Here is a 23,374-nt window from a genome sequence, read left to right as displayed (position 1 = left end):
AGGCCACTTCCTGCATGAAACCTTCTCAGGTTTTTGCCTGCCATAGGAGTTCTGTTATACTCACAGACACCATTCAAACAGTTTTAGAAACTTTAGGGTGTTTTCTATCCAAAGCCAATAATTATATGCACATTCTAGTTACTGGGCAGGAGTCGTAACCAGATTAAATCGGGTACGTTTTTTATCCGGATGTGAAAATACTGCCCCCTAGCCCAAAGAAGTTAACCAGGTAGGCCAGTTGAGAACACATTCTCATTTACAACTGCGACCTGGCCAAGATAAAGCAAAGCAGTGCGACAACAACAACAACACAGAGTTACACATGGGATAAACAAATGCACAGTCAATAACACAATAGAAAAAGTCTACGTACAGTGTGTGCAAGTGTAGTAAGGTTAGGGAGGTAAGGCAATAAGTAGGCCATAGAGGCGAAATAATTACAATTTAGCATTAACACTGGAGTGATAGATGTGCAGGTGATGATGTGCATGTAGAGATACTGGGGTGCAAAAGAGCAACAAAAAACAAAAAAAACAATATGGAGATGAGGTAGTTGAGTGTGCTATTTACAGATGGGCTGTGTACAGTTACAGTGATCGGTAAGCTGCTCTGACAGCTGATGCTTAAAGTTAGAGAGGGAGATATAAGTCTCCAGCTTCAGTGATTTTTGCAATTCGTTCCAGTCATTGGCTGCAGAGAACTGGAAGGAAAGGTGGCCAAATGAGTTGTTGGCTTGGGGATCACCAGTGAAATATACAAATCCAATCAAATTGTATTTGTCACATACACATGGTTAGCAGATGTTAATGGGAGTGTAGCGAAATGATTGTGCTTCTAGTTCCGACCATGCAGTAATATCTAACAAGTAATCTAACCTAACAATTTCACAACAACTACCTTATACACAGCAATGAATGAATAAGAATATGTACATAAAAATATATGAATGAGCAATGGCCAAACAGCATAGGCAAGATACAGTAGATGGTATAGAGTACAGTATATACATATGAGATGAGTAATGTAGGGTATGTAAACATTATATAAAGTGGCGAGTGATACATTTATTACATCCATTTTTTCATTATTAAAGGGGCTAGAGATGAGTCAGTATGTTGGCAGCAGCCACTCAATGTTAGTGATGGCTGTTTAACAGTCTGATGGCCTTGAGATAGAAGCTGTTTTTCAGTCTCTCGGTCCCCACTTTGATGCACCTGTACTGACCTTGCCTTCTGGATGATAGCGGCGTGAACAGGCAGTGGCTCGGGTGGTTGTTGTCCTTGATGATCTTTTTGGTCTTCCTGTGACATCGGGTGGTGTAGGTGTCCTGGAGGGCAGGTAGTTTGCCCCCGGTGATGCGTTGTGCAGACCTCACTACCCTCTGGAGAGCCTTACGGTTGTAGGCGGAGCAGTTGCCGTACTAGGCGGTGATACAGCCCGACAGGATGCTCTTGATTGTGCATCTGTAAAAGTTTGTGACTGTTTTTGGTGACAAGACAAATTTCTTCAGCCTCCTGAGGTTGTCTGTGTGGGTGGACCATTTCAGTTAGTCCGTGATGTGTACGCCGAGGAACTTAAAACTTTCCACCTTCACCACTACTGTCCTGTCGATGTGGATAGGGGGCTGCTCCCTCTGCTGTTTCCTGAAGTCCACGATTATCTCCTTTGTTTTGTTGACGTTGAGTGTGAGGTTAATTTCCTGACACCACACTCCGAGGGCCCTCACCTCCTCCCTGTAGGCCGTCTTGTCGTTGTTGGTAATCAAGCCTACCACTGTAGTGTCATCTGCAAACTTGATGATTGAGTTGGAGGCGTGCATGGCCACGCAGTCATGGGTGAACAGGGAGTACAGGAGAGGGCTGAGAACGCACCCTTGTGGGGACCCAGTGTTGAGGATCAGCGGGGTGGAGATGTTGTTTCCTACCCTCACCACCTGGGGGCAGCCCGTCAGGAAGTCCAGGACCCAGTTGCACAGGGCGGGGTCGAGACACAGGGTCTTGAGCTTAATGACGAGTTTGGAGGGTACTATGGTGTTAAATGCTGAGCTGTAGTCGATGAACAGCATTCTTACATAGGTATTCCTCTTGTCCAGATGGGTTAGGGCAGTGTGCAGTGTGATTGCCATTGCGTCGTCTGTGGACCTATTGGGGCGGTAAGCAAATTGGAGTGGGTCTAGGGTGTCAGGTCGGGTGGAGGTGATATGGTCCTTGACTAGTCTCTCAAAGCACTTCATGATGACGGAAGTGAGTGCTACGGGGCGATAGTCATTTAGCTCAGTTACCTTTGCTTTCTTGGGAACAGGAACAATGGTGGCCCTCTTGAAGCATGTGGGAACAGCGGACTGGGATAAGGATAGATTGAATATGTCCGTAAACACACCAGCCAGCTGGTCTGTGCATGCTCTGAGGACGCGGCTGGGGATGCCGTCTGGGCAGGCAGCCTTGCGAGGGTTAACACGTTTAAATGTTTTACTCATGTTGGCTGCAGTGAAGGAGAGCCCGCAGGTTTTGGTAGCGGGCCATGTCAGTGGCACTGTATTGTCCTCAAAGCGAGCAAAGAAGTTGTTTAGCTTGTCTGGGAGCAAGACATCGTGGTTCGTGACGAGGCTGGTTTTCCTTTTGTAGTCCGTGATTGACTGTAGATCCTGCCACATACCTCTTGTGTCCGAGCCGTTGAATTGCGACTCTACTTTGTCTCTATACTGACGCTTAGCTTGTTTGATTGCCTTGCGGAGGGAATAGCTACAATGTTTGTATTTGGTCATGTTTCCGGTCACCTTGCCCTGATTAAAAGCAGTGGTACGCACTTTCAGTTTTGCGCGAATGCTGCCATCATTCCACGGTTTCTGGTTGGGGAATGTTTTAACCTCTATGGGCTAGGTGGGACGCTTGCTTTTTACATTAGCATGTGACTAGCATGTGACTAGCATTCCCACCGAACACTGCCGGTGAATTTACTAAATTACTCACGATAAACGTTCACAAAAAGCATAACAATTATTTTAAGAATTATAGATACAGAACTCCTCTATGCACTCGATATGTCCGATTTTAAAATAGCTTTCCGGTGAAAGCACATTTTGCAATATTCTCAGTAGATAGCCCGGCATCACAGGGCTAGCTATTTAGACATCCAGCAAGTTTAGCACTCATCAAAGTCAGATTTACTATAAGAAAAATGTTATTACCTTTGTTGTCTTCGTCAGAATGCACTCCCAGGACTTCTACTTCAATAACAAATGTTGGTTTGGTCCAAAATAATCCATCGTTATATCCAAACAGCGGCGTTTTGTTCGTGCGTTCAAGACACTATCCTAAAGGGTAAATAAGGGTGGCGCGCATAGCGCAATTCGTGACAAAAAAAATCGAAATATTCCATTACCGTACTTCGAAGCATGTCAACCGCTGTTTAAAATCAATTTTTATGCCATTTTTGTCATAAAAAGGCGATAATATTCCGACCGAGAATCTGCGTTTAGGTAAACAGACAAAGGAAAAGAAAGCATTCGGTCGACGCGGGCACGCGCCTAAGTCCATAGTACTCTGAGTGGCCACTTGCCAAAAGCGATAAAGTGTTTCAGCCAGAGCCTGCCTCGATATCCTTCAGCTTTTTCCCGGGCTCTGAGAGCCTATGGAAGCCGTAGGAAGTGTCACGTTATTGCACAGATCCTGAGTCTTCAATAAAAAGAGCCAAGATGAAACACTACTTCTCAGACAGGCCACTTCCTGCATGAAATCTTCTCAGGATTTTGCCTGCCATATGAGTTCTGTTATACTCACAGACACCATTCAAACAGTTTTAGAAACTTTAGGGTGTTTTCTATCCAAAGCCAATAATTATATGCATATTCTAGTTACTGGGCAGGAGTAGTAACCAGATTAAATCGGGTACGTTTTTTATCCGGCTGTGTCAATACTGCCCCCTAGCCCTAACAGGTTATTAGACGCTGTGGGTACAACATCACCGATGCACTGGCAAATAAACTCGCTCACCGAATCAGCGTATTCGTCAATGTTATTGTCCGACGCTATGTGGAACATATCCCAGTCCACGTGATCGAAGCAATCTTGAAGCGGGGAATCCGATTGGTCGGACCAGCGTTGAACAGGCCTGAGCACGGGCGCTTCCTGTTTTAGTTTCTGTCTATAGGCTGGGAGCAACAAAATGGAGTCGTGGTCAGATTTTCCGAAAGGAGGGCGGGGGAGGGCTTTATATGCGTCGCTGAAGTTAGAATAACAATGATCCAGGGATTTGCCAGCCCGGGTCGCGCATTCGATATGCTGATAAAATTTAGGGAGCCTTGTTTTCAGATTAGCCTTGTTAAAATCCCCAGTTACAATAAATGCAGCCTCAGGATATGTGGTTTCCAGTTTACACAGTTTACATAGAGTATACCTGCTGGAGCGCATGCTACAGGTGGGTGTTGCTATGGTAACCAGTGAGCTGAGAGAAGGCGGGGCTTTACCTAGCATAGACTTATAAATGACCTGAAGCCAGTGTGTTTGGCGACGAATATGTAGCGAGGGCCAGCCAACGAGAGCATACAGGTCACAATGGTTGGTAGAATATTGGGCTTTGGTAACAAAATGGATGGCACTGTGATATACTACATCCAATTTGCTGAGTAGGGTGTTGACGGCTATTTTGTAAATGACATCGCCGAAGTCAAGGATTGGTAGGATGGTCAGTTTTACGAGGGTATGTTTGGCAGCATGTGTGAAGGAAGCTTTGTTGCGAAATAGGAAGACTATTCTAGATTTAATTTTGGATTGGAGATGCTTAATGCGAGTCTGGAGGAGAGTTTACAGTCTAACCAGACACCTAGGTATTTGTAGTTGTCCACACATTCTAAGTCAGAACCGTCCAGAGTAGTGATGCTAGTCGGGCGGGCAGCTGCGGGCAGTGATCGGTTGAAGAGCATGCATTTAGTTTTACTAGCATTTAAAAGCAGTTAGAGGCCATGGAAGGAGTGTTGTATGGCATTGTAGCTCGTTTGGAGGTTTGTTAACACTGTGTCCAAAGAAGGGCCGGATGTATACAGAATGGTGTCGTCTGCATAGAGGTGGATCAGAGAATCACCAGCAGCAAGAACGACATCATTGAAATATACAGAGAAAAGAGTAGGCCCGGGAATTGAACCCTGTGGCACCTCCTTAGAGACTGCCAGAAGTCCGGACAACAGGCCCTCCGATTTGACACACTGAACTCTATCTGAGAAGTAGTGGGTGAAACAGGCGAGGCAGTCATTTGAGAAACCAAGGCTGTTGAGTCTGCCGATAAGAATGCGGTGATTGACAGAGTTGAAAGCCTTGGCCAGGTCGATGAAGACGGCTGCACAGTACTGTCTTTTATCGAAGGCAGTTATGATATCGTTTAGGACCTTGAGCGTGGCTCAGGAGCACCCATGACCAGCTCGGAAACCAGATTGTATAGTGGAGAAGGTACCGTGGGATTCGAAATGGTCGGTGATCTGTTAACCTGTCTTTCGAAGATTTTTGAATGGCAGGGCAGGATGGATATAGTGTAGGTCTATAACAGTTTGTGTCTAGAGTGTCTTCCCCTTTGAAGAGGGGGATGACCGTGGCAGCTTTCCAATCTTTGGGGATCTCAGACAATACGAAAGAGAGGTTGAACAGGCTAGTAATAGGGGTTGCAAAAATTTTGGCTGAGAATTTTAGAAAGAGAGGGTCCAGATTGTCTAGCCCAGCTGATTTGTAGGGATACAGATTTTGCAGCTCTTTCAGAACATCAGCTGTCTGGATTTTGGTGAAGGAGAAGCGGGGGGGGGGGGGGGGGGGGGGCTCGGGCAAGTTTCTGCGGGAGGTGCTGAGCTGTTGGCCGGGGTAGGGGTAGCCAGGTGGAAAGCATGGCCAGCCGTAGAGAAATGCCTATCGTAGATTTATCGGTGGTGACAGTGTTTCCTAGCCTCAATGGAGTGGGCAGCTGGGAGGAGGTGCTCTTATTCTCCATGGACTTTACAGTGTCCCAAAACTTTTTGGAAATAGTGCTGCAGGAGGCAAATTTCTTTTTCAAAAAGCTAGCCTTAGCTTTCGTAACTGACTGTGTATATTGGTTCCTGACCTCCCTGAAAAGTTACATATCGCAGGGGCTATTCAATGCTAATGCAGTACGGCACAGGATGTTTTTGTGCTGGTCAAGGGCAGTCAAGTCTAGGGTGAACCAAGGGCTATATCTGTTCTTAGTTCTACATTTTTTTAATGGGGCATGCTTATTTAAGATGGTGAGGAAGGCACTTTTAAAGGACAACCAGGCATCCTCTACTGACGGGATGAGGTCAATATCCTTCCAGGAAACCCGGGCCAAGTCAATTAGAAAGGCCTGTTCGCTGAAGTGTTTAAGGGAGTGTTTGACAGTGATGAGGGGTGGTTGTTTGAGCGCAGACCCATTACGGACTCAGGCAATGAGGCATTGATCGCTGAGATCCTGGTTGAAGACAGCAGAGGTGTATTTAGAGGGCAAGTTAGTCAGGAAGATATCTATGAGGGTGCCCATGGTTACAGATTTAGGGTTGTACCTGGTAGGTTCCTTGATAATTTGTGTGAGATTGAGGGTGTCTAGCTTAGATTGTAGGACGGCTGGGGTGTTAAGCATATTCCAGTTTAGGTCACATAACAGTACGGGCGCTGAAGATAGATGGGGGGGGCAATCAATTCACATATGGTATCCAGGGTACAGCTGGGGGGCTGAGGGGGGGTTGATAACTAGTGGCAACGGTGAGAGACTTATTTCTTGAAAGGTGGATTTTTAAAAGTAGAAGCTCGAATTGTGCGGGCACAGACCTCAATAGTATGATAGAACTCTTCAGGCCATCGCTGCAGTAGATTACAACTCTGCCACCTTTGGTATATCTATCTTGTCGGAAAATGTTATAGTTGGGGATGGAAATTTCTGAATTTTTGGTGACCTTCCTAAATCAGGATTTAGACACGGCTAGGACATTAGGGTTAGCGGAGTGTGCTGAAGCAGTGAATAAAACAAACTTAGGGAGGAGGCTTCTGATGTTAAACATGCATGAAACCAAGGCTTTTACAGTTACAGAAGTCAACAAATGAGAGCACCTTGGGAATGGGTGTGATGCTGGGTGCAACAGGGCGTGGGTGAAACTCTACATCACCAGAGGAACAGAGGAGGAGTAGGATAAGGGTATGACTAAAGGCTATAAAACCTGGTCGTCTAGTGCGTTGGGGACAGAGAATAAAAGGAGCAGATTTCTGGGTGTGGTAGAATAGATTCAGGGCATAATGTACAGACAAGGGTACGGTAGAAGGTGAGTACAGTGGAGGTAAAGCTAGGCATTGAGTGACGATGAGAGCGGTTGCGTCTCTGGAGGCACCAGTTAAGCCAGGTGAGGTCTCTGCATGTGTGGAGGGTGCGACAAAGAGCTATCTAAGGCATTTAGGGCAGGGCTGTGGGCTCTATAGTGATATAAAACAATAATAACTAACCTAAACAGCAGTAGACAAGGCATATTGACATTAGGCAGAGGCATGAGTAGCCGAGTGATCATAGGGTCCAATAAGCAGCAATAGGTGAGTCGGGGCCATTCGGTAGTCTCTGCTACGCTAGGCGAGCTGGAGACACGGCGATTCAGAAAGCTAGCGGGCTGTGGCCAGCAGATGGATTTTCTTCGATGTTGCAACGGAAAAGCCTGTTGAAACCACCTTGAACGATTACGCCGGCAGACCAGTTGTGATGGATTGGCGGGGCTCTGTGTCGGCAATAAAGGGTTCAGGCCAATTGACAAAAGAGTTATTGTAGCCCAAGAATTAGCTGGTGGACCTTTTCGGCTAGCCGGGAGATGGGCCTAGCTTGAGGCTAGCTCAAGGCTAACTGGTACTTGCTTCGGGACAGAGACGTTAGCAGGGAGTAGCCAATCGGATTGCAGCTAGCTAGCTGCGATGATCCGGTGTAAAGGTCCAGAGCTTGCGATAGGAATCCGGAGATGTGGTTGAGAAAAAGCAGTCCGATTTGCTCTGACTTGATATCGCGTTGTGCAGACTGGCAGGTATTTACCGAGCTGAGGCTGGCTGGTGTCCGAGTTAACGGTGAAGACCGCTAGCAGTGGCTAACTGTCTACTAACTAGTAGCTAGTTAGCTGGCTAGCTTCTGATGGGGGTTCCGGTTCTAAAGTATAAAATAGCAGATCTGTACCACATTGGGTGAACCAGGTTGCAGGAGAGTATATTCAGTCCGTAGATGGAAAGTGAGATTAAAATATATACGAAATATATACGAAAAAACAAGGAAAACTATTATTTACACGGGACAAGACAAAACAGACATCCGACTTTATCTTGGAAATTTTTGATGTGGTGATGATTCATTCTCTCCCAAGCCTTTGTCTTGTACATGTGTCATTGATCTTTGTTTGTCTCACTGTGCCTCTCAGCTCCTTATATCATTAAAATTACCCTACTAACTCTCTCCCTTTCTTTCCTCCCTCTCTCCCTCTTCCCCCCCTCCCTGCATTCTGTAGATGTGTCAGTGAGCCTGCTGTCCCTGGTGGTGACAGCCTGTGGCCTGGCCCTGTTCGGGGTCTCAATCTTCGTCTCCTGGAAGCTCTGCTGGATCCCATGGAGGGAGCGTGGCCCCTCCCCCAGCATCAAGGAGCCCACCCATGGGCACCACGATTCCCCCATGGCACCTTTACAACCCTACGTCCCAGCCAGGGAGTCAGTCTACACGGCCGTCGACCCCCCCGTCCCTGCCCTCGACCGCCCTGAGTCCCATCGCTGCTCCATTGTCCCTGTGGCATCTGGGACCGTGACGGGGCCGGTGACCCCCGTATCACCGCCCCCCATAGCGGCAATCATCCCCATTCCAGAGGCGGCCATGAAGATTAGCCACACGTCTCCAGACATCCCCCTTGAGTCCCAGAGTAAAGGCCGCGAGAACGGGGTCCACACCAACCCTCGTACTCAGAGGCAGACCACGGAGCCCACATCCTCCGTCCGGTCAATGTCTATACACACAGAGATTGGGTGAGTACCATATCACAGTCCTCTACTATGATGAAGTCGCTATTGTGCTATGTACTGTGCTTGTATACTGTAGTACCTACTATACCAAGCTCCCTTACAATATAAGACTGCTACTAAGACTGCTACTTTGCTTTCATAATACATAGTATTTAATTAGTTCATCACAGTAGGAATAAAGCTTTCAATACGTTACACTGCCAGTCCATGAGTACCACAGTCCACCAGGATTGGGGTTGATTCCACAAATGTATTATAAATTCAATTTAATTTAATTCAAATTCCAGGTCAGTCTTTCAATTCAGAGATAATTCCATTCCTCTGAATTCCAATGTTAGGTTTAAATTCCAAGAATTCCACAAATTCAAATTCAAATTAAATTCCTTCAGGCTTTCAGGCTGATCATGTCACCGTTCAGACAGCCTAGCTATACTGGAAATATAGGAGTACAGGTTAAAATTATTACAAAGAAAATCTACAGTAAATTTGTTATACTATTTGTGATCATTCCTTTAACTTGGTAATGTAAAAATATTGAATTCCAATTAAATTCCAAAGATTAAATGTTTTTACAATTCCAATTCCATAACTTGAAGATTTTTTAAATTTCAATGTAATTCAATGTCAATTCTCCACCATGAGTGAATTTATGAATTTAATTGGAATTTACCCCAACCCTACTGTACAAATATTTATACTATCCTTCTGAAGTACAGACATCATAATTGGTTCGCGACTTTGGTTTGCACAATATTTTCCACGAGTAAAATACACCCCGACAGTTCATTCATTCATTTGAAAAAAATGTCTCCAGATTCTTAATTTCACTTTCAGAACATTGTAAACTTCATCCACACTTAGGTAGAAACCATGACTCACTCCGGAGCTGCAATCTGGGAGGTATTCCATTGATATTCCCATAGACAGCCATTTCAATGAGTGGTGAGCTCAAAAACAAAAGAATCCGTATGGATTCTCCTCGGGTTTTCGCCTGCCATATCAGTTCTGTTATACTCACAGACATTATTGTAACAGTTTTGGAAACTTTAGAGTGTATTCCATCCAATAAAACCAACTATATGCATATCCTAGCTTCTGGGCCTGAGTAACAGGCAGTTTACTTTGGGCACCTCAGTCATCCAAACCTCCGAATACTGCCCCCTATCCCGAAGAAGTTAAAGCCCTGTGTGACACAAAAGAGGCAGTTGGGAAGTTCTAGTATTAACCAGGTTTAGAACACTGAACAGATGCTCAGACATAGCAACCCAGCAGCTGTAAGGCAGCTATCCCACTGAGTCTTGTGGAGTCACGTCCTCTACAGAAAACAATGTTCTGTGAGTAATTCTAACCCCAGACACTCTTTGTATCAATGAGTTTCACTTTAGCTGTTAGTAATTTGTTTGTGTTTGAAGGAAAGTCTATCCACTGCTCAGCACGTAACACTTACCCACAACTCATCCCTCTTGAAAAACCGAGTAGAGTGAATTTGTTATTTTTGTCGATTGTTGCTTGAGCCGTAATGTTCATATTTACAGAAATCCTTCATCTATTTTATTCAGGTACTCTGTTGTTGTATCAAATACACATTTTCTGTCTCTCTGTGTGTCTCCTCTCACCTATGCTGACAATAGTAATGTGTCTCTTTCTGTCTGTCCTCTACACAGGTCTAACTCTATTCGTAGATTATCCGTAAACAGTTCCAACCCAGACTTTAGCGTGGCCCAGTTCCAGAGACAGGACTCCCTGACTGGGATGGGCTTGGGTCTGGGCCGTCTCAAACCAGAGCTTTACAAGCAGCGCTCCCTGGAAGGGGAAGAGGGGGGCCGGCGGGGCGGAGGCTGTGGACGCCTACACTTCATTCTCAAGTTCGACTGTGACCTGGAGCAACTCATCGTCAAGATCCACAAGGCGCAGGATCTCCCCGCCAAGGACTTATTGGGCACCTCGGACCCCTACGTCAAGATCTACCTACTACCGGACCGGCAGACCAAGCACCAGACCAAGGTTCACCGCAAGACACTCAACCCCGTGTTCGATGAAGTATTCCTGTTCCCCGTGGAGTACGCTGAGCTGCCGACGCGCAAGCTGCACTTCAGTGTCTATGACTTTGATCGCTTCTCGCGCCACGATATCATCGGCCAGGTGGTGGTGGACAACTTCCTGGATCTGGTGGACTTCCCTGCAGAGACAAAGCTTTGCCGGGACATCCAGTATGTCGCCACGGTCAGTCAACACATCCTGTTTGATCACTTCCTGTTTCCGGCTTTTAGGGGAATGTTTGTTCTGCTTAAACCCTGTTAGATTTACTAAGATAAATGGTAAATTATAACTATAGCAGGATATTAATTTCAGATTAGTCATTTTTACAGTACTGTCCTCTGGTTGAACGCCTCATATACATTCTTTCAAGATGAGCCACAGTAAGCTGTCAGTGAGTCGCTTCATCTGCAATAGAGACAAAAAGCTTTATTTTCGGCTGGCGTTAATGCGGCGCTAGTGTCAAACCTGTGTTAGTTTGCAATTTTGTCATGTAAAAACTGGAGCACTGGCATTTTCCAGCCCTAACGCCGGGTTCGGCAATTTACCTGTCTTATACCAGCTCATTTGTGCTCCGATGGAAGGAGTGGAAATATTTTAGGTGTGTCCTTAAAAACATGATACAAAGTGCTCATTTCAGGCAGCACTGTTAGGGATATGCAAGACCAACCAAACGTTGGTTTTAGCATAAACGCAGTTGGTTATGGCATGAATGTTGACAGCAGAAACGCAGCCTATCCAGCCGTGACAGACAAGAGTAACCTAATGTGCTTTTGGTGCCTGCATATACTTCGTATTTAGAAACAGAAAAAAACATATATATATATATATATATATATATATATGTTTGATTTTATTTGGTTAGAAACCAAACATAGCCCCACCTCGTCTCAAACAAGGCTTTTTGAAGTCCTGCCCAATGCAATTGCGAAGTAGTCAAGACTCGATAAAGGGTTTGGCTCCTGAGACCGCTTGGAAATAAATCTTCATTACCATAGCTTTATTAAAATACTAAGTTTGAGAGGAGTGAAACAGTGAACTGCATTTCCTTTTTATCTATGCATTGTAGGCAAGCCCACATTATGATAGCCATGCAGGTCCCGTTTGGACGTGTTTAAAAACAAAAAATCATCATGTAGGCTGTGTCAATGCCCATCATGAATAGAGAGATGAGAACCTTGGTGAATACCGGTGAACCTTGTATTCAGAAGTTATCTGTACCTGAAACAATTGCTTGTTTTCCGTTTCATATGTTCAAAACCCAAGCCCTCCCTTAGGCCTACTATAAGGCTGGTTCAACTGCAATGTGTGTCTTACTTATTTATTTATTTATTTATTGTTGTTGTTTAAAAAAACTGATTGCTGGTTTTTTGTTTCATTTTATTACAACCAATCTTATTAGAATGGTTTAATGGTTACAGTGTCTGTGGCGTGCCTGCAATGCAACTTCTGGAGATGTGTGAATGGGACCTGATCTGTAACATGGTTCCGATAATGTTCATAAAACAAATACTGCTCCCCAATCGGCCTAACAGTGAATAGACATTCTCCCTTTCTCTTTATATTGGAACTTTGTCCAGCTACTGTGAAAAGTTACGATGTTCCGTAAAACCCTCCATAGTCTGCGTTGTTTTAATATTATATGGCCATGGGGAGAAATGATGGTGCCTGTAAGCGTGACATAGCCTATTTAAAACAAGTTGTTATTTCATTTTGTTTAGAATTTGATTATAATTATGTGTTCTATTTTTAGGCCTTGTCAAAAATTCATTTAATCTTGCTTATTGACAAAATTTGGCATGTCCCTGCTCAGCCATAATGCAATTTACAGTAAACCTAGCCCCTATATCATTGTGAATGCTTTTGAAGCCAATCAATTACTTAGAACAATGTGGACTGTAAATGGGTTCAAGTTAACGTGTTTAGCAAAGATAGGTCTACATTTTCTTATTTTGTTTCTGTAAGCCAAGCTATAATGGACTAACATTGGAATTGGAGTTGATTCCAAGGCAATTCCTAAAATACAGTTATTACACAACTTGAAGCAACCACATATTTCACCAGGGAGCATGTTCTGATTGGCCAGTGAGTGGCCAAGTTACGACAGACCCATCATTTGTTTATTCATCAAAACACAGCCCTTTCACACCAACGCCAGCAAGTGCGCCGATAATTGTGATAGTGATCACAGCAAAAATATTTAGAACACACAACTGAACCTATAGCGCTACCGAATGCACTTAGATTTACCATTGTGCTAGGTTTGTTAAAATAGAGCCCAATGTGTTTCATTTGTTGGAGAAAGAAGTCGGCAGGAGACATCTGACAGTGAAGACCTACCCAAGAAAGAAAATAGGCGTCATTAACCCATATGGTGCATAGCATGTTTTTTAATTGAGTCTAATTTCAGTTAGCCTACCCTTCATTATGTTTGTTCTCAGATTTTGCCTGCACATACTGTATGTGACTGGTTACAGGATCCTAGGCATTTGACTCTAGTTCCTACTTAAAAGAGAGCCGTTTGAAAAAAATGGCATGTAGGGAGAAATACAGGATTCTTCCAGGCTAGCCATGATTGGCTGAGATAGTGGAGGGGCTGGAAATGTCGAGAGATGAGTCCTTATTGGTGTGTCATGTCACAGGCTTCTGTGTAAAAAAGAATGGGGGTTCCCCTGGTCAGTAAATAGATAATCTTTTCTACCACAGATTTTTGGAACAATATAGCTTTGGACAACTGCAAAAGTGTTGCTAAAGCTCGCAACAACATTGCTGCCCTGAATTTAGCTGGTGGTATCGATAAAGCTCAGTGGCAGAAAGTTGTGAGGGAGTACTTTCTGGAGGACAATGCCATGCTGACTCCCAGGTGTGACATTTGAATTCTTAAAGAGATGTGTGAGGCTAAGGCTTAAGAGGGTGTGAATGATGCTGAATACCCACAAACAAAGAAGAGCTCACTAGCAAATGTTAAAATCACATCAAAAACTTTGAAGTGCTTTTTCTCAAAAGTGGGTAAACAAGTATATAAACTTTCGTAGCAGCATTACTTTCCCATTACTTTCTCCAATTGCGGTGTGTGATACACCATTTTGAAGCTCCAAGTCAGCACTGTTATAAACTGTATAAAAGAAACGTTTTTGTCAAAAATTACAATAAGCCTAGGATCGTGTGGCCAGTCACATATAGTAGACTATCTATGGTAATGTTGTTAGGTGCCTCCTAAGAAGAGGTAGGTGCAGGAGTCAGGAGCAGGAGAGCAAGGAATTTCCAGTAGCACAATCGTTTATTGAACGTCCCAAAACACGACAACTACAGGTGGGGAAACACACCCAACGAAGTTGCCACACACAGGGAAATAAACGTTACACACGGTGGAGAAACCTCTACTCCTAAATACACTACAAACGGTACAACACGACCGTGAGGGAAAAAAACCCTGTGGCGCAAACACGCACCCCTAGCAGAGCAACAACAGCAAATAATCCCCCACAAAGACTAGCAGGCAGCGGAGGTTAATAAACCCACTGAAATTAACTAATAGGACACATGTGTAAACAAAACAGACAGACACAAACTAAAAGGAAAAATGGATCGGTGGCAGCTAGTAGGCCGGCGACGACGACCGCCGAGCACCGCCCAAACAGGGAGAGGAGCCACCTTCGGTGGAAGTCGTGCCAGTACCCCTCCCGACGCGTGGCTCACCGCAGCGCGCCGACACCAGCCTCGAAAACGACCCAGAGGACGAGGCGCAGGGCGATCCGGATGGAGGCGGTGAAACTCACTCAGCAGAGATGGGTCCAAGACGTCCTCCACCGTCACCCAGCATCTCTCCTCCAGACCGTACCCCTCCCAATGCATGAGGTACTGCAGGCCCCTCACCCAATGCCTGGAATCCAGTATGGATCACACTGCATACGCCGGGGCCCCCTCAATGTCCAGGGGGGGCGAAGGGACCTCCCGTACCTCAGCTTCTTAAAGCGGACCAGCTACCACCGGCCTGAGGAGAGACACATGAAACGAGGAGTTAATACGGTAATAAGGGGGAGCTGTAACCAAAAACACACCTCGTTTATTCTCCTCAGGACTTTAAATGGCCCCACAAACCGCGGACCCAGCTTCTGGCAGGGCAGGCAGAGGGGCAGATTTCGGGTCGAGAGCCAGACCCGGTCCCCTGGTGCAAACACCGGGGCCTCACTGCAGTGGCGGTCAGCGCTCACCTTCTGCCACCCTTCGGCCCGTTTCAGGTGCCCATGGACGGCCTCCCAGGTCTCCCTTGAGCGCATCACCCATTCCTCCACCACCAGAGCCTGGGTCTGGCTCTGATGCCACGGTACCAGGACCGGCTGATACCCCAACACACACTGAAAGGGCGAAAGGTTAGTTGAGGAGCGGCGGAGTGAGTTCTGGGCCATCTCTGCCCATGGAACGTACCACGCCCACTCCCCTGGCCGGTCCTGGCAATATGACCGCAGAAACCTACCCACATCCTGGTTTACTCTCTCCACCTGCCCATTACTCTCAGGGTGAAAACCCGAGGTCAGGCTGACCAAGACACCCAGATGCTCCATAAACGCCTTCCAAACCCGGGACGTGAGCTGGGGACCCCGATCAGAAACTATGTCCTCAGGCACCCCGTAGTGCCGGAATACGTGTGTAATCAGGGCCTTCGCAGTCTGTAGGGCCGTAGGAAGATCGGGCAAAGGGAGGAGATGACAGGACTTAGAAAACCGATCCACAACAACCAAGATCATGGTGTTGCCCTGGGACGGAGGAAGATCGGTCAGGAAGTCCACTGACAGGTGTGACCAAGGCTGCTGTTGAACGGGGAGGGGTTGTAACTTCCCTCTGGGCAGGTGCCTAGGAGCCTTGCACTGAGCGCACACCGAACAGGAGGAGACATAAACCCTCACGTCCTTAGCTAAAGTGGCCCACCAGTACTTCTCCCTAAGGCATCGCACCATCCTATCAATACCCGGATGACCAGAGGGTGGTAACGTGTGAGCCCACCCAACCTGTCGCGGACACCAAGCGGGACGTACTTCCATCCAGCTGGACACTGAGGTGGACTAGGCTCTGACCGAGATGCCCGCTTGATGTCTGCGTCCACCTCCCACACCACCGGTGCCACCAGACACGAGGCCAGAAGTATGGGGGTGGGATCGATGAACCGCTCCTCTGTATCATACAGACGGGACAGTGCATCTGCCTTAGCGTTCTGGGAACCTGGTCTATATGAGATCGTAAATCTGAATCGGGTAAAAAACATAGCCCACCTTGTCTGGCGAGGGTTCAGTCTCCTCGCCGCCCGGATGTACTCCAGATTACGGTGGTCAGTCCAGATGAGGAAAGGGTGTTGAGCCCCCTCAAGCCAATGTCTCCACACCTTCAGAGCTTTTATGACAACCAGCAACTCCCAGACCCCCACTTCATAGTTACGCTCCGCTGAGCTGAGCTTCCTCGAAAAGAAAGCGCAGGGGCGGAGCTTCGGTGGTGTGCCCGAGCGCTGTGAGAGCACGGCTCCAATCCCAGCCTTGGATGCATCCACCTCCACCATGAATGCTAAAGAGGGATCCGGATGCGCCAACACGAGACCCTCGGTAAACAGAGTCTTCAAGCGACAAAATGCTCTGTCCGCCTCAGCCGACCACCGCAGACGCACCGGTCCCCCCTTCAGCAGTGAGATAATGGGAGCAGCCACCTGCCCAAAACCCCGGATAAACCTCCGGTAGAAATTGGCAAACCCTAAAAACCGCTGCACCTCCTTTACCGTGGTAGGAGTCGGCCAATTACGAACGGCAGCAATGCGGTCACACTCTATCACCAACCCTGATGTGGAAATGCGATACCCCAGGAAGGAGACGGCCTGTTGGGAGAACACGCATTTCTCAGCCTTGACGTACAGGTCATGTGCCAATAGTCGCCCAAGTACCCTGCGCACCAGAGACACATGCGCGGCGCGTGTGGCGGAATATATCAGAATGTCATCGATATAAGCCACCACACCCTGCCCATGCAGGTCCCTGAGAATCTCGTCTACAAAAGATTGGAAGACGGCTGGAGCATTCTTCAACCCATACGGCATGACGAGGTACTCATAATGGCCGGATGTGGTACTAAACGCTGTCTTCCACTCATCTCCCTCCCAGATACGTACCAAGTTATACGTGCTCCTGAGATACAGTTTTATGAAGAAGCGTGCTCCGTGAAATGACTCAATCGCCATGGCGATGAGAGGTAGCGGGTAACTGTACCCCACCGTAATGGAATTTATACCTCCATAGTCAATGCACGGACGCAGACCTCCCTCCTTCTTCACAAAAGAGGGCCGAATGTACCCCTGCCTCAGAGATTCAGAGACATATGTTTCCATAGCCACCGTTTCCTCTTGTGACAGGGGATACTCGTGACTCGGGGGAAGTGCGGCGTTTACCAGGAGGTTTATCGCACAATCCCCTGGTAATTGAGTCGCCCTCTTTTTACAGAAAGCGATTGCCAAATCAGCATATTCGGGGGGAATGCGCATGGTGGAGATTTGGTTGGGACTCTCCACCGTCATTGCACCGATGGAAACTCCCACACACCAACCTGAGCACCCCTTTGACCACCCCTTTAGAGCCCTCTGTTGCCACGAAATAGTGGGGTTGTGAAAGGCCAACCAGGGAATCCCCAGCACCACCGGAAACGCAGGAGAATCAATGAGGAAGAGACTAATTCTCTCCTCATGACCCCCCTGTGTAACCATGTCCAGTGGAGCCGTGGCCTCCCTGACCACCCGTGACCCTAATGGTCGACTATCTAGGGAGTGCACGGAGAAGGGTTTGTCCATCTGAACCAGGGGAATCCCTAACCTATGCGCGAAACCGCTGTCCATAAAATTCCCTGCCGTGCCTGAATCTACTAGCGCCTTATGCTGGGAATGGGGGGAAAACTCAGGGAAAGAAATCAACACATACATGTGACCAACAGGGGGCTCTGGGTGAGCCTGGTGCTGACTCACCAGGGGTGTCCGAACAGTGCTCGGCCTGCCGTCTCGATTCCCAGATGAGCCCCTCCAGCACCGGTCGGCAGTGTGCCCTCTCCGACCACACCTAGTGCAGGAAGGAGCTCCTCCTCCAATCGCCCTTGCTGCAGCCCCTAACTCCCCTTGCTGGCCCCTAACTCCATGGGTGTTGGAGCGAAGGCGCTGGGGGGTGGAACCAACAGGACCCGATCCGGACGCCCGCGCGTAGCCTGCAAGTTGTCCAACCTTATGGACATGTCCACTAGCTGGTCCAGGGTGAGGGTGGCGTCTCTGCATGCTAGCTCCCTGCGGACTAGCTCCCTGCTCCCTCCCTGTCGTTCCACCCCGCGCCAAGGTCCTGAAGACCAAGGTCCTGAAGGCCATGGTCCTGAACTCCAGAGCGAAGTCCTGTGCGTTCCTCGTCTCCTGCCGTAAATGGAACAGACGTTCACCCGCAGCTCGACCCTCAGGTGGATGGTCGAACACGGCCCGGAAGCGGCGGGTGAACTCCATCCCAGACCGCGTTGGCCCACTCCAGTGCTTTGCCTGACAGGCAGGAGATGAGGGCGTTCATGCTCTCACCTCCCAAAGAATAGCAGGCAGCGGAGGTTAATAAACTCACCGAAATTAACTAATAGGACACAGGTGTAAAAAAAATAGACAGACACAAACGAAAAGGAAAAATGGATCAGTGGCAGCTAGTAGGCCGGTGACGACGACCGCCGAGCACCGCCCAAACAGGGAGAGGAGCCGTCTTCGGTGGAAGTCGTGACAAATGTGCAAGGTAATGATGGAGTATATGTTCCTGGTATCCAGGGCCCTGCACAGAACAGACCTTTGGTGGGGCAGGTGTTCAAAGTGAAAAAAGGGCACCCCACCCCCAACAAAAAACAAAAAATGTACAGCAATGAACTGCCACACTCACAGTGGCAGAAATGCGGGGGAGGGGACCTTTTTCAAGATTCATAAGTTTATGAGAAATAATCTAATTTGGATTGGCAATTCATTATATTTACAGTTACAATTGTATTTTTTATTTAACCTTCATTTAACTAGGAAAGTCAGTTAAGAACAAATTCTTATTTACAATGACTGCCAAACCCTAACCCGGGCGACGCTGGGCCAATTCTGCGCTGCCCTATGGGACTCCAAATCACGGCCAGTTGTGATACAGCCAGGAATCAAACCAGGGTCTGTAGTGAAGCCTCTAGCACTGAGATTCAGTGCCTTAGACCAGTGCGCCACACGGGAGAAGAGACAAAAAATAAAAAGTCATTTGTTCAAAAAACACCACCAAAATGGGCAGGTGCTCCAGCACCCCTAGGGCTCTATCTATCTTATCTCTTAGTAGTGAAACATTGTCTCCTTCAGGAAGATAACTCATAATCACTTTCTCTGCATTGTTCCATCAAGTGGACCCTGGTGAAGGACACAGAGGCATTTCCATTAGCATTAGCATTAAGCACTAATCTTCCCAATTCACCCCATCTCAGCTCCTTTCCACCAGGTCCTAACTTCAGTCAGCAGAGCTAAATGGGACCATGGTGATGATGCCTGAGGTCATCAGGAATGAGTGCTCATCACAGTGCCACACAAATTAGACAACTGACAGCACTGTGTGTATTTGTGTGATGTAAAATTCAGTGTGTGTGTGTGTGTGTGTGTGTGTGTGTGTGTGTGTGTGTGTGTGTGTGTGTGTGTGTGTGTGTGTGTGTGTGTATAAATACACTACCATTAAAAGTAGTCAACAAGTGCTAAGCATATGTGGGAACTCCTTCAAGACTGTTGGAAATGCATTCCAGGTTAAGCTGGTTGAGAGAATGCCAAGAGTGTGCAAAGCTGTCATTAAGTCAAGGGGTGGCTACTTTGAAGAATCTCAAATATAAAATATATTTTGATTGGTTTAACACTTTTTTGGTTGCTACGTGATTCCATGTGTTATTTCATAATTTTTATGTCTTCACTATTATTCTACAATGTAGAAAAGAGTAAAAATAAAGAAAAACCCTGGAATGAGTTGGTATATCCAAACCTTTGAATGGTACTGTGTGTCTGTCACTCTTAGGTCTGGCACAATTACAATTACTGTATAACCTTGTAACTGACAGTTACGGATGATGACCGTCATGAAAAGAAAATAACTGTCATAACAGTTTAAGAATTGTTTTATGGGACAGGACGGCCGGGCGTTTGTGCGGTCGAGTCAATTTCTGCTGTAACGGACTCTACAACGTGAAGAAATATTGTTGCTCCTTGCTGAAACAAGCAAGGTGTTGTAGCAAACAAGTATTTGGTTGCCTAGGCAATGCCCCCTTCCTGCAACAGCAGGAAGGGGGCATTATTTTTTAAATGACAGCCTCCAACCTCTTCTCCCCATAATGTCTTCTTAGAATAGAGATGTTTAATCATCTCCTCACAGCAATCCTTTTCAAAGCTGTGTAAGATGTTGTGGACAATCGCAGGTAGGCCCTGTCTTCAGTGATTGCATTGATTGACAAGCGCCTTTCCCAGTGTGTGAGTGTATGAGCAACAGTAGCTGTGATGTGTCCATTGATCCTGTCTGTGTTTTTCATTTCATATGGAACTGGCATTTATCAGAGCTCTGCCCTCCCATTGATTATAAAATACGATTCATATTATTCCAGGGAGGTCAGTGCTGAATCAATGAGGCGTAGCTGATGACGAGAACACCCTCACACACATTGATATATGATGACATTTGTCACAGATGATTTAACACCCACTCAGAGCATTCCTGTACACACAGGTTTGCGATACAGTCACAGAGCAAGGACAGCATGCAAATGTTGAGTTATGAATAATTCATGAGCTGGTTATTCTGTCCTCCGTGTTGGGATTCAGGTGATTCTGTACCTTTAATAGTGATACAAGTCTTTGTAGTTTGTCTGAACAGCAACCATTTTGACTTTCATGAGTTTGGAACCCAGGTGACCTGACTCTAGGTGACTCATTTTTCCTTCAGGATGACTGTGTTAGAGCCCTGTGCCCTGTTGCCTGGAGAATAATAGGGATAGCTAATGACCTGTCCTTCCCTTCAATCCATATCAATGGAACTCAAAGGCACTTAGACCAGAGGTGGTCAATCCTACTCTGGCCCTGGCTGTAGACTTTTGTTCCAGCCAATGTGGCTAGTTGCATAGTGTAAGTCAGGGCTGGCCAGCCCTACTCCTGCGAAGCTACATATAGGGTGAGCAGACTTTTTTCCAGCGCTGATTCAACCAATGCCCTGCTGATTGGTAGAATCCTGTGTTAGTGCTGGGCTACATTCAAATAGGGATTTTTTTTATTGAGGCCCTTGGATTTTGGATGTAAAGGTTGGGCTTCAGAGTGTACTCAGTGGTAATTATCTGAATGCGGGCCCTCTGCTGCCTTGTTAACATCAGCCATCCTCTCCTCTCCCCTCTCCCCTCTCCTACTCTGCTCTCTCTCTTCACTGCTCTCCTCTCCCCTATTCTACTCTGCTCTCTCTCTTCACTGCTCTCCTCTCCTCTCCCCTCTCCTACTCTGCTCTCTCTCTTCACTGCTCTCCTCTCCTCTCCCCTATCCTACTCTGCTCTCTCTCTTCACTGCTCTCATCTCCTCTTCCCTCTCATCCTCTCTCTCTCTTCACTGCTCTACTTTCTTCTCCCCTCTCCTCCTCTCTCTTTTCACTGCTCTACTTTCTTCTCCCCTCTCCTCCTCTCTCTTTTCACTGCTCTACTTTCCTCTCCTCCTCTGCTCTCTCTCTTCACTGCTTTACTTTCCTCTCGCCTCTCCTCCTCTGCTCTCTCTCTTCACTGCTCTATTCTCCTCTCCCCTCTCCTCCTCTGCTCTCTCTCTCTTCACTGCTCTATTCTCCTCTCCCCTCTCCTCCTCTGCTTTCTCTTCACTGCTCTACTCTCCTCTTCCCTCCTCTGCCATCTTTTAGTCTCACATAATTGGTTGTCTAACATATTGACCACGTGCGTGTGTGTCCGACTGTCTCAGTGGGGTTTAATTGGATGCTCTGTGACACAACTGAACCCTACCTCCATCCCCTCACCTCCTCTACCCCCTCTCTCTCACCTCCTCTACCCCCTCTCTCTCACCTCCTTCCTCCCCTCAGCTCTGCCTCCTCCGCCTCCACCTCACCTGTCTGGTAATCAGGCAATCGGTTCTCTCTCTCTCTGGGTGATGACAGTGAGATACCGCTGTACCCACCATCTCTGATGAGCTCTAATATAATCTGCATGCTAATGTTAGACTAAATAATAATATGAATACACTCTTAGATCCAGCCATTATTTAGGAAGATGACCTAAATAATGTGCCAGTGAGGGGTTGTCTGGTAACATGGGTCATTAGCTCTGAGTGTATCTATATTTGGGAAGGACAAAAATATCAGTCTCAAGCCCATGGTATTTCATTTGACCGCAGGCACAAGTTTGAGAGTAGTGGTATTTGGACGTGCGTGCGTGCGTGTGTGTGTGTGTGTGTGTGTGTGTGTGTGTGTGTGTGTGTGTGTGTGTGTGTGTGTGTGTGTGTGTGTGTGTGTGTGTGTGTGTGTGTGTGTGGGGGGCGGGAGTGTGTGTGTGTGTGCGGGAGTGTGAGTGTGTGTGTGCGGGAGTGTGAGTGTGAGTGTGCATGCATATGAAATGTGCTTCTGTGGATGTTTATGTTTGCATACACATAGCAGGATGGAGAGCTTCATTTCAGAGGGGAGTGACCCAAATCTCGGCAGTTAGTGAGAGGGAGGCAGCTTTGACAGTTTGACACAGAGATGGTGATGGCTTAATCACTAGAGCCTGTCTAGGGCTGGACCAGGCTTCCCACTAAGTCTGATGCCCCAGCAACAACAGAAAACAGCCCTAACCAAGACCAAGAAATCATACATCCCTCATGACTAAGACCAGGAGTTTTCCTGACCATGTAACCTGACCAGGAAATACTCTGGGCCTAATTATAGCCTGTAAGTTATACAATTATAGTTTTTGCTCTTTATATTTTATTTTCACATTGATATTACAATTGGATTGCAATAGTCTTGTTTGTGTTGAGCTGCCTGTGGTTAGCATTCCTTAGCCTGAGGCCACATGAAGTTCTCTGGAACAGTTCAAAACCCAAACCAAACCACACGAGATGTGTCTAAGATGCTCTGTCAGAACAGTTCACAGACCCAGCCCAGTGAAATGACTTTCATAAGCCAATATATGGCCACAAACACAACAATTTACTGCAAATGACAACCCGCTCATACAGAGTGTAGCTACAGTATATTATGTACATGTTAATCGCTCACTGTGTACTGTGACATGAATACACATGCATATCGGAGGAGGTTGTTAGGGTCTTGAAGGTAAAA

The 23,374-nt window shown here is 46.9% G+C and overlaps 1 protein-coding gene across 1 annotated transcript in view; it reads left to right on the top strand.

The window, feature by feature from the left end:
* LOC106562305 (synaptotagmin-9-like) overlaps positions 1–23,374 on the top strand; it is a 50,596-nt gene that overhangs the window by 17,968 nt on the left and 9,254 nt on the right. Inside the window, exons 2-3 of the mRNA XM_045689212.2 lie at positions 8,498–9,002; positions 10,664–11,222. Coding sequence (XP_045545168.1) covers positions 8,498–9,002; positions 10,664–11,222 — 1,064 coding nt within the window. The remainder of the gene's footprint in view (positions 1–8,497; positions 9,003–10,663; positions 11,223–23,374) is intronic.

Source organism: Salmo salar, chromosome 11 (genome assembly GCF_965601325.2).
Source record: "Salmo salar chromosome 11, fSalSal1, whole genome shotgun sequence".
Taxonomy (NCBI): Eukaryota; Metazoa; Chordata; class Actinopteri; order Salmoniformes; family Salmonidae; genus Salmo; species Salmo salar.
Note: the sequence above shows the minus strand (reverse complement) of the source record. Positions and strands in the feature narration are given on the sequence as shown.